Here is a 16,747-nt window from a genome sequence, read left to right as displayed (position 1 = left end):
AAAAAAAAAAGTTTTTTTTTTTTTTTAGTAAAGCAAATGAAACTTTACAAATGGCTATTCACAAGACCAATCTAATTGTATTTCATTTACATGCAAAGTTTACCATGTAGTTGAGCAACCGGAACAGCATACACTCATTTTGGGAAATATGCTAAATTTATTAATGCATAGCTAAACTTTTAGCAAAACAAATAAACAAACAAAAAAGTGGTTTCAAACATTAGTAATTCACCAGTGTCAAAAATGATGCAGTTTTTCTGGGGGAACATAGGGCACATGCCAGCCTACTGGTCAACCCTACACATCAATCCTAGTAAAAAATATCATTTCACTGGTTTTGTTTACTCACATCATGACGAAATAATAATACAAATCTCACTTTTTCTTTAATAGAAGATGCTCACCAAAACCATGCAAACTTACTTGCTGACATATCATTGATGTCTCAAAGTGTTTTGAGCACAATCTGTAGTTGCTGTGTAAATCTTCAGGTGTTTTGGTCTCCAGATCTGTTCTGTGGCATTTACCCACCCATTGTTTACATCTAAAGATATGAAGTAAGGTTACTGCAGTAGTGCAAAAGTGATATTTCACCATTATTACAAATCTCAACAATCAAAAATCACAGGTCTAAAACAAAGCAAATGTGTTTAATAACCGCCACAATAAGTTTGACATCCAAATCCCACAAGCAGAAAGCAAAAGTACAAATCAAGCCCCGAACAGAATAACGTATTCTGAGGGAATTAAATTCCTGCCATTTTGGGAAGGGCCTGATGATGGCGAACGTGTACAGGAGTCAATTGCTTACAGTAACCCCTTAAAAGTTGCAGCAATCACGTTGAAGAAATGCGAAAGGTAGCCTAATTTCATGATTGCCAATTAAAAAACAGGCCCTGGCAAAGCAAAAAATCTTTACAAAACCAGATTAATGGAAGCCGCAGGGAAAGCATAAGCCCACAATAAGGGAGCCATGCATTCAATGAATCATTGTAAAAGGGGGCAGAAGCTAACCAGCTAACAAACGATGCTAATTTGCTCATTCTGTACTTTCTGTAAATAAATATCGAAATAGGAAAAAAATACCATCGATTAAATTGCGATTGCATTTACGCCCAAAGGCTGCACTCACCGAACGGGATCCAGCGGGAACCTAAAGAAGGAAACGTTGGACTGGTCCGTACTCTGCTTGCAGTTTGCTGCGGCACAGCAGTCGGGCATTTTGGACTTAATCAAAATGAACACTGCATTGCACGAATCCTTCAGCGCAAAAGGAGACGCTTTGGCAGCAAAAAGCGCGCGCGCATCTACATAGATTTCACGCTATTGGGCGTTATTTCCAATCGTCGCGTGCATTCTACTGGAACTTGCTCATGGCCGAAACGTTGCTACTTTCTCAGAGGAATCAACAACCAGGAAGAACACCTATGTAGAGCGGAAACGGACTAAACTGAAGACGGATCCCCCCAAAAATAACTCCATCACCGTCATTCTTTCCCCTTCTCATGTGCATTTCCAGAATAAGTCACGCAATGGCTGCACAACTGATTTTTACAAATATCATCACAAAATGATAACTCAAATACAAATTTGTTCCCCTTCTCCACGAGGCGCCCAGGTTATTTTCTAACCCGCGTGAACATTCGAGGTCACACCCTTTTAATAACAGAAGTTGATCATTTTTTGAAGTCCTGAATATTTCATAGGACTTTAACCCATTTAGTCCCACATACTAACATCTGACTTTGAATGATCCAATATGCTTCGTTGATGTACTTTGCAACGATAAATGACAAATTCAGCTTGTTTTGATTTGATGTTACTATTTCATATAGTCACACAGCTGTTTAATTTTATTTTGCTCCTATGAAAGATGTCATAAAACACAAATAAGCGAAGACCGTTGCTATATGCTAATGATAATAGTTATAATACATTATTTGACCAAATAAAATATTTAGTTTTTTTTTTATTGGTTTGGTACTATTTTCACAAGTAAGGTGTACATTTTCAAAGCTCTTAGTACAAAACTTTAAACTGATCACACTTGGAACGCCACTAGTCATTCTTTCAAAACCTGATCTCATGATTTTCAAAACACAAGATCATTATATGATATGTATTGAGAACATTTGAATTAATCACCAAAACACAACAGTATGATCTTCTTTCAATTTAGTACTTTTAACAATCAGTTCATTCAAGACCAAACAATGCAAGATACGTTTCAAATCACCTTTGTTGCTGAAATAATTACAGTAATAGAGGTAATAACGGTCATGCTAGAAAATAAACTTACATGACCTAACTTGCATATCTCACATAAAATCAATAATGTTTGTAAAAGTATTTATCCAGTGTGTTATCTATCAAAAGGTGTGATGAAGGTATGACATGGCAATAAGGTTTTGTGCTAGAACAGAGTTTACTGTCAATGCAGTAAATGTCCTCACTGTGCCATATGACTGAATCTCTATTCTAGCTGAATTTTTCAGATGAAGGGTGAGTTATAGTAATGTGCACTCTTTATCATGGTAATGCTTCTATATACAGTATCACATGGCATAATGTAATGTAAAATGCTGTATTTGATGCTATCTGTCTCCCTTCTTCTGATACATCTCTGATCAGTTCCTCTTCCTTGTGTCTTGCTGTTCTCAAATAGCAAAACACACGGTTTTACAAATGAGGACGTCCTCAAAGGGAGGTTTTAGGTGATTTTGTCAAGTTTTGTTTACTTCTGGGTACCAATTTGTCCCCAAAATATGGTTACAGTAGGTAGGTACACACACACACACACGCACAGATTTTCCTATCATTATGGTGACATTCCATAGGAGTAATGGGTTTTATACTGTCTCCCCCTACACTCATTGGACCCAAAAAAGGACAATGATTTTAGATATTGCCATCTTTAAAATAGGGTTTACCTGAACCCCCCCCCCCCACACACCACACCACACACACAAAATAGTGGTTATCATCTTAGATCATGCCTAATGGCTAGAGAGTTGGACTTGAAACCCAAAAGTTGCGGGTTCGAGTCTCAGTTCTGGCAGGGATTGTAGGTGGGGTGAGTGAATGTCCAGTGCTCATGCAATACCATGACTGAGATGAGACCCTTGAGCAAGGCACCGAACCCCCAACTGAAGGTCATTGGCTACCCACTGCTCCGGGTGTTTGTTCACTACACACTACTGTGTGTCTGCACTTGGGTTAAATGCCGAGCACAAATTCCAAGTATGGGTCACCACACGTCATGTCCTTTCCTTTCCTTTAAATGAGTCACTGATTAACCATTAAGATGAGTTAGATTAAATAATAGACAAATGTATTAGTCTGATTAATAGTAATGCAAATTAAAAGTTCAATAGTAATAGCTTTATGAAACTATAATAGTTAAATTTATGCATTACAGTGCATTCAGGCATTTTTTACCAGTATGTGTGTTCCCTGGGAAATGAACCCACAACCTTTTGCGCCACTAATACAATGCTCTACCACTGAGCCACAGATTAAACACTTACATATTTGTGTGTATTGTGTGAAAAAATGCTGAAATGTTAGAAAAGTAAAATGCACTTTTGATTATCTGTTGTGATATTAGTACTAAGAGTTTTGAAAATTTACGAATTGCTTGTGAAAAATTGCACCAAAGCAACAAAAAAACAATAATATCACATTATAACTAAGAACAGAAAACATACGATTTTTTCCTTTTTTGAAGAGTATGTATTTAATTCTGAAAAATGCATTTAACAGTTTCAAGACATTCATGGAGTTGGTCAGCAAAAGCTCTTTTTAATGTTTTCAAATTCAAACTGGGGGTACACTTTTATATACACCATAGCATGTTAAATGAAATGGTAGAACAATAAGAAAAGCTCAAGTCCTGCTAATCTTGTACGACTGTACATAATAAGCAAAAGTAACAAAATTATAGCTGCAAAATTACAAACTGCTGATTGACAAGATTCATCATACTGCAATATGTAAGACTGTGCTGCTGCCTGTAATCAATCACGATTCTCTGACGGCTCACTATCTGGATACATTTTCAAGTATTTCTCCACCATGCTGTCCAAATCATGCTTAATAGCACAGTTAATATAGAACAGAGCCATGCTCTTGTTTCTGTGATGCACAGGTGTATCTTCCAGGTACGCAGTCAGTCGTTGTTTCGCGGTGCAGCATTTGTCATTTGTCAGAGCAAAGACTGGCAGATTGTACAGGACTTTCAGGAGAGCACACACGTTGGGGAAGAACTTCACATCGGACAGCTGAAGCGTCTCGTAGATGGTTGATGGCAGTACAACATCTTTAGTGCCATGCTTCCATTTGATCTTCCAGCAGTGTAACTCGGCAGGAAAGGTGTCTGGGTTCAGCAAGTCATCTTTATAAATGTCTACACTGGTCTCCTCTGCAGTGTTGAACTTCAACTGTCCCATGATGGCAGGGACAAGTGACAAGGACTTCAGGGCCTTCAGATGATTTTCAGAGAAAAGATCAGACAGCTCCTTAATCACATGGCTGACCACTGGAAGGGTGACTTGCTCTTTATAGTAGGTCTCAGGTTGGATTTCCTCACCAGACGTTGGTCGTTTTCTGAAGTACAGCCTGGGTACTTTCACTGGGATTTCAAGAGCTGCAGCCAGGTTAACAGCCTCCTCAAACCAGAACTCATGGTAGACCTCGATATTCTCGTAAACTTCATTCAGCGAATGCAGAACCGCAGTTAGACTGCTAGATGCGAAGAAGACCTCGTTTGTTTGGCCTTGCAGATTCTTACCAAAGGCTCTGGAGAAGGAAAGTGTGTTCTTCAGCACTACTAACGTCATGACAAATTCAAAATCGGCCAATGCCTCGGATATGACAAAGGCGTTGTGTGCCACTTCATCGCTCCATTTGTGATCTTCATTATCATGGATGCTATCCATGCAAAGCAGAAGAGACTCCAAGAGGTCGACAGCTACTTCGAACGTATCATGCTGCTCTGTCCATTTCAAATAACAGGCCCCTTTGAGGACATTGGCCTTTTCATCGTTTCCCTGGTAGTAGATCGAAATAGCACTTTCCAGCTGATTTTGTAACAATGGTGACTTACTGAAAAATGCATCCAGCTTTTTCAGGGTACACATGACGAGATGCACTCCTGTGAAGGTCATTGTGTTTGCCAGGCAGATGTTTAGAGAGCAACTGGAGCAAGGGGTGAGAACTGCTAGCGGGTGTAACTCAGCTATTCTGGCCACCACTGCTTTGACCTTCATAGCGGACACACCAGAACACAAATACGCCTGTCCTCTGCAGTACTGCATGTCCAGGCCACATTTTTCGGTCACTTCACCAATAAGCCTCTTGGTGATAGCCTCCACATCACCTTCAAAAGGCAGAAACCCGACAAATTCTTCCCGGAGGCAGTTGGTCTTGCCCACAAAACGTATGAACAATGGGAGACGGCTCTCTCCGCATATCTCAACCAGGTTGTCTACAACCAATGAGAAGAAGCGTCCTTCTTTAACTTCAGCCAACGACTCTTCACGAACGCAGTTTTCGATCACTTCCAGCATCTGCTGCAATTGAGTAGAGGAGCAATACTCGAGGTTTACGGGCGACCCCTCAAACTTCTTTCTGAGGAATTCATCACCTGCGTTGATGCGGTACTCCAACAGTGCCTGGAAGTTGCTGGGAGTGAAGCTTTTGCTTCTGGGTTCTTTGTCGGAGTGCCCATGCAGAGGGATGTTCTGCGTTCCCATCATCATGACAACATCGAACAAAGACTTGAGATACTCTTTATTAAGCGTTTCCTCATCAATGACCTGAGGGCTGCTGTCAACCCCATCGCCATTTTTGCTCTCACTGATCTCTTTGGTTGCTGCCTCACTATCATCTTTCGTTGGCTCACTTTGAGAGTCCGCTGAAAAAAAATAAATAAAAAATATTTGTGTAAATTCAGTAATTATTTTGTATAGTGGAATTCATGTAAATAAGTAGAATGTGTCAAAGAACTTTATTACAGCATTACTAAATAAAAATGCATTTAAAAAAAATCCCTCCAGATTACAGATTCAGCAAGCCAGGTATGTAAATATGTGAGAAAATTATATGGTAATATCTAAATAGTACTGCATCATAAAACAAAGGAACAAACAAAACACACAAAAACAACTCACATTTACTCTTCTTCGCTTCAGGGGAATCCTTATTTTCTGTCTGTTAGAAACATACCAAATTCATTACTAAAACACTTCACATTCAGTATTTACACATAATTGACATTTACCTTAAAAATGTTGAGAGACAGGTTTAATACAGTACAGTAACAACTCATTGATTAATACTGAGCAACTCTTACCTCATTATTCGACCGTTTGAGGGAAGGATTGTCAAATATGGTTGGTAACGCATTATCCTTCAGTACGGTCCTGAAAGGGCTCTGGATAATAATCACAATAATGCGCAATGCAATATGTTAGAGATCATGTTATTTATTCATGGGAAGTTATGATGTCAGTTGTTTTATATGCTATATTTAAAACTCTTACACAACAATTTTAAATTCTTGTATAATCTTGTACTTTTGCAGTTTTTAATATTTATATTTTCACTGTAATTTATGTCACACTTTATGTTCACATCAGTGAATCGCAAAGTGAGCAGAAACAGCACTTAAAATACACCCTTTCCCTGATGCATAGCCTATACCATTTCTTATAATGTAAAAGTATAATTCATATGAAGGTAAAGTACATTAAAAAAAATACAATAATTACATATGAATTACACAAAAAGATTAATAGCAACTTACGGTTTTGGTTATCAAGTTAGGTTCAAAGTGTCTGGCACACAGTCTGTGGTATTTGTTCAGATGGTCCGGTGTTTTATCTTTAAGGTCTGAGCGACTGCAGTTTTCCACCCATTTCTTACACCTAGGGAGCAAATATCTCATGAATGGAGGGCTGTTAGCTTCTGCCACAGCACATTAAGCATTATGCCGTGGATATAGCATTATAATACTGTAACAGTGCATATTCTCTGAATTGTTTTGTTTTTAACGTAATATACAATGTTATTGTGTCTAGCTGCTAATACACAACATCCATAATGGCATCAATGTAGTTCATATCTATGACATACATTCAGTACATTCAATCAGAACTGCGTTTTATCAGGCAGTTGGCCTAATAAACACACTTTCTTATCTTATTTAAACAATACAACTGCAAAGTAAAACTGTGGTGCCTGATAAACAACTCCCGGTTATATAACAATACTTTGTGCAGCATGTAAACATTACATTTTGACAGTCAACTTAGCATCTGATCTGCCAAGCAAGCTAACTGGCTCAATACAGCTCTGCACACAATGTCTGTAACTTACTGGAAAATAAATAAAAAAAATCCCTCCAGATTACAGATTCAGCAAGCCGGGTATGTAAATATGTGAGAAAATTATATCGTAATATCTAAATAGTACTGCATCATAAAACAAAGGAACAAACAAAACACACAAAAACAACTCACATTTACTCTTCTTCGCTTCAGGGGAATCCTTATTTTCTGTCTGTTAGAAACATACCAAATTCATTACTAAAACACTTCACATTCAGTATTTACACATAATTGACATTTACCTTAAAAATGTTGAGAGACAGGTTTAATACAGTACAGTAACAACTCATTGATTAATACTGAGCAACTCTTACCTCATTATTCGACCGTTTGAGGGAAGGATTGTCAAATATGGTTGGTAACGCATTATCCTTCAGTACGGTCCTGAAAGGGCTCTGGATAATAATCACAATAATGCGCAATGCAATATGTTAGAGATCATGTTATTTATTCATGGGAAGTTATGATGTCAGTTGTTTTATATGCTATATTTAAAACTCTTACACAACAATTTTAAATTCTTGTATAATCTTGTACTTTTGCAGTTTTTAATATTTATATTTTCACTGTAATTTATGTCACACTTTATGTTCACATCAGTGAATCGCAAAGTGAGCAGAAACAGCACTTAAAATACACCCTTTCCCTGATGCATAGCCTATACCATTTCTTATAATGTAAAAGTATAATTCATATGAAGGTAAAGTACATTAAAAAAATACAATAATTACATATGAATTACACAAAAAGATTAATAGCAACTTACGGTTTTGGTTATCAAGTTAGGTTCAAAGTGTCTGGCACACAGTCTGTGGTATTTGTTCAGATGGTCCGGTGTTTTATCTTTAAGGTCTGAGCGACTGCAGTTTTCCACCCATTTCTTACACCTAGGGAGCAAATATCTCATGAATGGAGGGCTGTTAGCTTCTGCCACAGCACATTAAGCATTATGCCGTGGATATAGCATTATAATACTGTAACAGTGCATATTCTCTGAATTGTTTTGTTTTTAACGTAATATACAATGTTATTGTGTCTAGCTGCTAATACACAACATCCATAATGGCATCAATGTAGTTCATATCTATGACATACATTCAGTACATTCAATCAGAACTGCGTTTTATCAGGCAGTTGGCCTAATAAACACACTTTCTTATCTTATTTAAACAATACAACTGCAAAGTAAAACTGTGGTGCCTGATAAACAACTCCCGGTTATATAACAATACTTTGTGCAGCATGTAAACATTACATTTTGACAGTCAACTTAGCATCTGATCTGCCAAGCAAGCTAACTGGCTCAATACAGCTCTGCACACAATGTCTGTAACTTACTGGAAAATAAATGAATGTTAAACACGAAGTCGCCTATCGTCTAGATGACAGGGAAAGTTAGGTGAGAAAACGTGTGTAATTTACCTCTCTGGGTCCCGTGGAAACCTGAAGAACGCCAACACGGAGTGAGTGCTGTTCCTGGAGCAGTTTAGAGCCGCGCAAAAATTAGGCATCGTGCGTTCACTCGGAGTCGAATCTTTAAGAGCGAATCAAGTTCATTGGACTCACCGTGATGATATTCTGAAAGAACAGCTTAAAAGAAAGTTTAAAATATATCGTTTTTAAGACTAATAAAGCGGTAAATTGGTCGGCACTCTAGTGCTTTGTGTGGCCTGGAGGAGAAGCGCGTTGGAGTTCGTCTCCGTCCCACAATGCTTTGCTCGCGCACAGCGAGTTCAAATTCCCAGCCAATCAGCATGCTCTGAGCCGTTCACAGGAAGAAGTCGGCGACAGTTAGGGAGGAACCGTTGATATATTAGAAAAATAATTCTATAAGCAATATTATAGTAGTAGTTCGGCCAAGAATGTTAGATGTCATTTACTCACATTATTTAAAGAGTTACAGTCTTTTTTGAATACAAAAGAAACGTTTATAGTCGCCCTTTCATTGCGTTTCTTTCCCATATACAGAAATGTTTTCATTAATCCTTAACTAGACGCATCAGACAGTAAAACCAATTTTTCTGTTACATTGACACAACCTGCTATTTATATTGCATTGATATATTCTTTATTAAGATGTCATACAGTCACTAGCTCAGTGATCACAATTATGGTTAAAATACAGTGAATGCTCGTCTTGCCTTTAAAAAGACATGGTCACTAGTAAGGGATTCATGAACTCCTCTGTAGAAAATAAGTAGTTATTTTAAAAAGACTTTACTGTAGGTTCAGGAAATTACACATTTAAAAGAAAAACCGAACAGCTGAACAGTAGCAACAGAAAAATACAGTGAGAGAAAGGCAACACATTCTTTGGTTTTGTTCATTTTTCAAAACAAATCAACAACAAAAATCCTTTTTACAGCCATGTCAAACTTCCAGGTCCACAAAATGAACAAAGCCAGTGTTAAAATGTTACAAAAAACAGAAAAGGTGCATATATATATATATACAGTGAGAGAAAGGCAACACATTCTTTGGTTTTGTTCATTTTTCAAAACAAATCAACAACAAAAATCCTTTTTACAGCCATGTCAAACTTCCAGGTCCACAAAATGAACAAAGCAGTGTTAAAATGTTACAAAAAACAGAAAAGGCGCATATATATATACACACACACACACACACACACACACACTGCATGAGCCTTGTTAGCATAGAAGATAACTTTTTATAATAGTGCGTATAAATCAAATTATTGTCCTTAAACTGTTAAGCCATTGCAGTTAGGAGATTATTTAGCAGTCCAAATGCAACAAACACTTAAATATTAAAATAAACTATTTTTAATAGTGTCACATAGAATGCTTAAAATGTAGGCATTACAAATGCTTATAAAGGTCCAATTTGAAAGTGACATCAACTTGTACTGCTTAACTGCATACTTTTGCAAAGTCTTCAGGCTGATCAGGCAGGTCTTCCAGTAGTGCTGGGTTTTTTCTGTAGATGAAAGCATTTGCATCTGCATCTTCCATCTGCACTAGCTCAGCCAATGAGGAGACGCAAGTATCGTGGTCGTTCAGCATACCTGGCAGACGAGAGGACTTACGTTGGATTCGTGTCGATCGTCGAACAGGAGTCAGAAACTTGAGGTCTTTGATGGTGCTTTTGTGTCGCGAGCCACTGCCTGGTGCCGTTTCGCAATCGATTATCTTTTTTACACTATAGGATGAGAAAACCAGATGAACACTCAAACTTCTTACAAATGTATGCGTCTTTGTACATACCGTTAAATTACCCCAAACTCACCTTTGCAGATAAGGAGTCGTTTTCACATTGTATTTCACAATGGATGCCCCTGCCATCTCTGGAGTGGTGCTCTTCATCTCCTCATCACTGTCATCATCTTCACTCGCAAATGGCTTCTTCTCCTTAGGTTCCTGATCATCATCCTCATCCTCATTCTTTATAATAGGTTTCTTAGTGTCTTCTGTAAGGTCACTTTCTGAGTCTTCCTCATCTCCCAGTTCCTCCTCTTTCAGAATTTCAAACACTTCATCCATTTCCTGCGCCTCCACTTGCACTTCCATTCTTTTCTCTGCCACCACGTCAGATTTGTCAACATTTACACCTGTCGAGGATGGGCAAAAACATATGAACAATTTATAAAAATCACATCGCGACTCAAAAAGAGAATAAATTTGTTTACTCTGGTAATATTAGTGTTAATTAGCAATTCCTGCATAAAGAATATGGATGGGAATCACCATCTTCACATGATGAGGGCGTCTCCATTGCCTCCAATTTATCACACAAGTTCAACACCAACTGCATATTACATAAGCAAAACAGAAATTACGATTAAAAAAAATGACAATATACATCAGCGAATATCTCTGTCTGTCTATTTATCGGTTTCACAAATAAGACTCTCTAATGGTTCTTACCGACTCCATTCTTATCTCTGGGTCGACTGGCAAATCCATATCACTGTTGTCCAACAAGTCTAGTGTGGTATTCATAATATTACTTGATCTCCTAGAACACACCGTTTTATTGTCAGGGACTTCGATATCATTAGTTTGGTTGTCAGATTTCAATGCAGCGGTTGGCTTTACAGCCTTAGTCTGGACGACAGGCTCAGACTGGGCACCAGTTGTGGCTTTGGGTCCAGTTTTAGGCTGCGGAGCTGGTTTTGGTTTTCTTGAAAAGGTTGCCGAATTTTCAGAGATCGGAGGCCTTCTCAGAGTCTTTCCCTTAGATGCCAGCCACTCTGCAAGCTTTGCTCTGAAAGTAAAGTACAAATGAAACATTAGACAATCACATCAATATATTCTCTTCTATCAGCACATTGTCACACTTGTCCAGTTAAAATCAATCAGGTTATGCTTGATTCAAGTTTCTAAAATACATAAACTATTGTTGAAAAGTTTGGTGTCTGTAAGATTTTATGTTTTTGAAAAAAAGTCTCAAGACTGTATTTATTTGAGGAAAAATACAGTAAAACAGTAATTCTATTTTAAATGTAGTTTAAGATGTCATTTATTCTTGTGTTGTCAAAGCTGATTTTTCAGCAGCATTACTCAAGTCTTCAGTGTCACATGATTTAACTTCAGAAATCATTCTAATATGCTGGATGGATGCTCAAGAAAATATTTCTTGAGCACATTTTTATTCATTATAATCTCCGTTTAAAACAGTTGTGTAGAATAATATTTTTGTGTCAAGTGTGATGCTTTTTTTTTTTTGCAGTATTCTTTGATTAATAATTTTTGTAACATAGTAAATGTCTTTGATCAATTTAATCCACCCTGGCTGAATAATAATAAAAAAATGTATTAATCAAATAAATATTACACAATCTTACTGACCCCAAACTATTCGATGGTAATGTAAAAATACATAAACTATTGTTGAAAAGTTTGGTGTCTGTAAGATTTTATGTTTTTGAAAAAAAGTCTCAAGACTGTATTTATTTGAGGAAAAATACAGTAAAACAGTAATTCTATTTTAAATGTAGTTTAAGATGTCATTTATTCTTGTGTTGTCAAAGCTGATTTTTCAGCAGCATTACTCAAGTCTTCAGTGTCACATGATTTAACTTCAGAAATCATTCTAATATGCTGGATGGATGCTCAAGAAAATATTTCTTGAGCACATTTTTATTCATTATAATCTCCGTTTAAAACAGTTGTGTAGAATAATATTTTTGTGTCAAGTGTGATGCTTTTTTTTTTTTGCAGTATTCTTTGATTAATAATTTTTGTAACATAGTAAATGTCTTTGATCAATTTAATCCTCCCTGGCTGAATAATAATAAAAAAAAATTATTAATCAAATAAATATTACACAATCTTACTGACCCCAAACTATTCGATGGTAATGTTTTCAACTCACCTTCTCTCGTCAGCTGTCTCTATTTGTATTTTGTACTGGCTGACTGTACTTGTGACAGGCCTGCAGACTTTCTGTTCAGTGGTGGCTGTTTTGGGTTTCTCCACCTGCACCGTCATCTCTTTCTTCTTCGAAGCGATGGGTTTGCTGATGGCCAATCGCCCTGTAGCTAGAGGGGCTGACCTGGGAAGAGCACAAGCACCTGCTTGGGAGACAGTGCCTTGGACCTTTTGAGGTATCCGTTTATGGGAAACAGACTTCTGGACTGGTTTTTCAGTGGCATTAAGCTGGATATCAGAGACAGATTTCGGTCTAGATGACAAAGCAGAGTTTACTCTGGGTTTAGTGGACGCTGGCAGGGAAGTAACAGACTTGGACCGAACTTTCGGCAGTTCAGGTTTTGGTCTGGTCACATCCTTCTTTTCTGTGGTCTTCACATCAGCACTGGGTTTTCTGAAACAGTCGATTTTAGACTGTACTACACGACCCTTATACGTACCAGGTTTGGACTTCTGGATGGCAGAGACAGTAGAGGGTGGTTTTTGAACTTCTTCCACAAGCTTCCTGTGTCTTACAGTCTGCTGTGTACGGAAGGCCTGGCTTAGTGTGCTACGCTTAGTAGGATCAGCATTAGTTTTGGTCTTCGGCCTAACATTCTTTTCCTTCTCTCTTGTTCCAGAGTTATCCTCCTTAAGGTCATTCTTTGACTGAAGGGGTGCAGATCTACAAATCACTTTTTGTTTTGATATAATACTGCTGGTGACTTGTTTTTGTGGTTTAGTGTTTTCCTTGTTGCTCTGAATAGAAAGAATAAAGGAGCAGAATTAAGCAAACCACATTTCAAGCACACAAATATCTGTCACACATCTAAACGGGAGAAATAAATATTTGAAATCTATAAAAGAGCTGGCCTGCTTCACAAAATGCAATGATCACCTTTCTCGCCACTGACTCCATTCTGTGCACCTATAAAGGACAGCTCTTCAAAGATGATGATTATTTTCCCCTGCAGAACATCACATTGTTATAACATTAAAACAAGCAAAACAAGAAAAGATGTCTCACAAAATGGCAACTTTTTACCTTTTTTTTTTTTTTGCTGGGTCACAAGCTTGATGTGTAAACTACATCAAAATTCTACAATACATTTGACTTTCATCTTAATATTGTTAATAGAAAAGGATGGAGTTGCAACCAGACATACAAAAATACCTCATAAACATGTCGAACATTTTAATTCAAAATATTTCCCAATTTTCTATCAGTACTAAAAGAATCAGAGGAGTCCCTAGTACATTAGCACGCTTCAAAACAATCCAAATCATGACAATAAGTTACTCACAACAAATTAATAACAGTTGTCAAAAAACCAGCATCTACTTACGTTATCTACTGCTTCTTCAACCAGTCAGGTAAGCCAAGTATAAATATCTCAGTTTAATAACTGAATTTGAAGAACAATTATCCTTACACTCAAGCACAGCGCACGCTCTTTCAAACAAATTTGAGTTCAGCGCGGCGAGCTGTCGGATTGGCGAAGACCGTTTGTGAGTCACTCTAGCCTTCGAATCGTATTGGCTGTTTCTGAACACGTGGTTAAAATTGAGTCGTCCTCACCCCTTTTACAGAAAGCTGGGAGCAGCCTGTTTTGAACCTAAATAAAATTCCTCTCATAAGCGCTCAGTTTCAAAACTGTTGACGAACCCAGCTGCCCTAAATTCCAGTCTAATGACATTAATGTTTGATTTAATTTTAGATAGGCCTAGTCTTTGTAAGAAAATGTAAAGTTTAATTTTATTTTTGATAGCTCAAGTCTCGGTAAGAAAATTTAAATTGTGAGTTCATGTGAGAAAACAGTGTGTATGAACAGCATATGTATATATATATATATATATATATATATATATATATATATATATATTTGATTTTGTCTGTATGAAATGTATGAATTTATCTAAAAAATATGAATTTAATGTGATGAAAAGTAAGTAAATTAGTAAAAAAAAAATTTTTTTTAATTCTAAGAACTTGGTATTACAACCACTTCTTGTGTCTGTTTGCCTCTCTTAAGAAGAATCGCTTTATGTATCCCCCAATTGTAAGTCGCTTTGGATAAAAGCGTCTGCTAAATGACTAAATGTAATGTAAATGTTTTGTTGGCATTTTTTTAGGTCACATGGTGCAAGTCAATGATAAGCATGTCATTGAATATATTCTAAACTCCTGCATACCTACAGAATGCAGTTCAGAAGTTTGGACATTTTCCTGTTCATTTGTTCTCTCAAAAGGCCTCACATGCGGCAAGTGCATAGCAAATTACATTCAGCCACTAGATGGCAGATGATTCCAGTCTTGATGCTCTAAACCAGCTCTATGCAGAAAATACCCATTTGAACAGTATGAATGTGAAATGTGCCTGCATTTCAGTGTGTGATAATGAGTAAATAAGGAGCTTATAGCTGTAAGGCTATGACTCCAACTGTGATCTCAAATTGCTTCCCTGGGGGTTCCACTTTAATTCATGCAATAGTTAATTCATGAGATATTCTGCTGACTGCATCATTATGTGAGGTCTGTCACACATGTTTGGTCATTTCTGCCAGTTAATTATGACCTTTATTTAAATAAAGAAGGGCAACTAATTTTTCCTGTAAACCAGCAAGAGGCAAGAGGGAACTAATGAAACTTCTTGGTTATTCCATTTCAAGTAGACATGGACATGAAAAGCATTGTTTTCTTATTGGCTCACAATAAGACTTAAAATGAACATCTACTTAGCTATCATTTACATTTTTTTTTAAATAATAAATGTCATTCAATCCTGATGTAACAAGAGAAAAAAGTTAAACATGGCCTACAGTTTCTCATGTGAAGTAGACTTCGCATATGGCACTGATGGCAACCATATGGCTCTATCGAAACATCAAGCCAAAAACAAAATCAACCAATCCCTGTCATTTATTTAATCTAGACACACTAAACCTAGTTGCATACTAACAGACAATTTCTGTGAGGGAAAATATTATTGCTGGTGTGGTATCAAAATAAGACTCATGAGATGATGACTCCCCTGCTTCTCAAGGTTTCCTCTGCAAATAACTACATCGCGCTTAATCTAATGCAACAAGCAGAATCCTTTATGATATGAATAACCAGCATTTCTAAACTAACCATTTACACAGCTTTCACCTTCATTTGCTACAGAATTCGACTTCAAGATGCACATTAATAGCATCACCTACTATGGTCAATAAGATGGTCACAGTGTTCAGATTTTGGTATTCTTTAATACTGTCTTATCAGATTTGGTGACCCTGCAAAATTAGAGAAGAATAGGCATCATTAGAGTGAATTTGGGTAACATTAAAGCCATTCTGTGCGAAATCGACGGACGTAATGTATTTTGGTAGCTGCCATGGATAATGTGAATATTAGGAAATATCTGAAAGACATCAGACCATCTTATCCAAAGACTCATCTACCCGACTCAAGACAATACAAGTGTAGGGACAATAAATCGTCCATCAAAATTATTGAAGTAAGAGGGAATCACAGAGCAGAGGTTAGATGATCTTAATACATACAGACAGCTTGTTTTCCCTGAACTCTGACAGATTCTGCTTGTCTTCGCTAAAAACCTGGCAAAGCAATATATTTGTTAAAACTCCACCACATGTAACATTGATTTTCCGTTGCCTTGCATTTACTGCAGCTTTCCACAATTGGCCTGTCCTTCTCACTGACAGGTTTAGCGTAATTAAGGAGAAACTGTATGAACTCCTCCACTCAGTCAGGTGTTAAACCAGGGTGAGGTTTGATGAAATGGTGTGATTATCAGTAACAGCTCATCTTCAGGCAGGCATTTGCATCTCTAAAACAACAGCTGAATGCAGAGCGTGTCTGTGACGGTTTTCTGATAGCGCTAAATGGGAACAGAAGATCGTCAATAACTTCTGATCAGCCTTTACATCTTCCCACAGCGTGGATCCCTGCAGTTTCACATTCCAGCGGCGAATACTTCAGCA

The 16,747-nt window shown here is 37.3% G+C and overlaps 3 protein-coding genes across 4 annotated transcripts in view; all 3 read right to left on the bottom strand.

The window, feature by feature from the left end:
* LOC107588767 (uncharacterized) overlaps window positions 1–1,627 on the bottom strand; it is a 14,039-nt gene extending 12,412 nt beyond the window's left edge. For both annotated transcript variants that reach the window (XM_016277005.1, XM_016277014.1), the window contains exons 1-2: window positions 1,133–1,627; window positions 424–544 (exon numbers count right to left, since the gene is read on the bottom strand). In XM_016277005.1, coding sequence (XP_016132491.1) covers window positions 424–544; window positions 1,133–1,221 — 210 coding nt within the window. In that variant the 5' untranslated portion in view covers window positions 1,222–1,627. The remainder of the gene's footprint in view (window positions 1–423; window positions 545–1,132) is intronic.
* Window positions 1,628–3,780: 2,153 nt separating this feature from the next.
* LOC107588761 (52 kDa repressor of the inhibitor of the protein kinase-like) lies at window positions 3,781–9,079 on the bottom strand. The gene is made up of 5 exons (XM_016276994.1): window positions 8,811–9,079; window positions 8,155–8,275; window positions 7,703–7,783; window positions 7,521–7,560; window positions 3,781–5,914 (listed from the first exon to the last, which is right to left on the bottom strand). Exons 1-5 carry the CDS (start codon window positions 8,897–8,899, stop codon window positions 4,017–4,019), a joined length of 2,229 nt encoding a protein of 742 aa, XP_016132480.1. The 5' UTR covers window positions 8,900–9,079; the 3' UTR covers window positions 3,781–4,016.
* A 764-nt stretch (window positions 9,080–9,843) lies between these two features.
* Window positions 9,844–14,300, bottom strand: LOC107588751 (cytoskeleton-associated protein 2-like). The gene is made up of 7 exons (XM_016276981.1): window positions 14,107–14,300; window positions 13,659–13,728; window positions 12,726–13,519; window positions 11,276–11,615; window positions 11,096–11,156; window positions 10,638–10,959; window positions 9,844–10,550 (listed from the first exon to the last, which is right to left on the bottom strand). Exons 2-7 carry the CDS (start codon window positions 13,677–13,679, stop codon window positions 10,262–10,264), a joined length of 1,827 nt encoding a protein of 608 aa, XP_016132467.1. The 5' UTR covers window positions 13,680–13,728; window positions 14,107–14,300; the 3' UTR covers window positions 9,844–10,261.
* Window positions 14,301–16,747: the final 2,447 nt, after the last annotated feature.

Source organism: Sinocyclocheilus grahami, unplaced genomic scaffold, assembly GCF_001515645.1.
Source record: "Sinocyclocheilus grahami isolate Dianchi unplaced genomic scaffold, SAMN03320097.WGS_v1.1 scaffold7.1, whole genome shotgun sequence".
Lineage (NCBI taxonomy): Eukaryota > Metazoa > Chordata > Actinopteri > Cypriniformes > Cyprinidae > Sinocyclocheilus > Sinocyclocheilus grahami.
The sequence above is the reverse complement of the archived record's forward strand: the minus strand, read 5'-3'. Positions and strand labels throughout refer to the sequence as shown.

What these genes read in the sequence shown, in the direction of transcription:
- LOC107588761 (XM_016276994.1), bottom strand. Translation starts at nt 8,899, where the DNA reads ATGCCTAATTTTTGCGCGGCTCTAAACTGCTCCAGGAACAGCACTCAC. An exon ending in CTAACTTGATAACCAAAACC is followed by an intron (nt 7,784 to 8,154) that starts GTAAGTTGCTAT and finishes ATTATTATCCAG; the next exon opens with AGCCCTTTCAGGACCGTACT. An exon ending in TCAAACGGTCGAATAATGAG is followed by an intron (nt 7,561 to 7,702) that starts GTAAGAGTTGCT and finishes TGTTTCTAACAG; the next exon opens with ACAGAAAATAAGGATTCCCC.
- LOC107588751 (XM_016276981.1), bottom strand. Translation starts at nt 13,679, where the DNA reads ATGGAGTCAGTGGCGAGAAAG. An exon ending in TGGAGTCAGTGGCGAGAAAG is followed by an intron (nt 13,520 to 13,658) that starts GTGATCATTGCA and finishes CTTTCTATTCAG; the next exon opens with AGCAACAAGGAAAACACTAA. An exon ending in GCCCTCATCATGTGAAGATG is followed by an intron (nt 10,960 to 11,095) that starts GTGATTCCCATC and finishes CATCCTCGACAG; the next exon opens with GTGTAAATGTTGACAAATCT.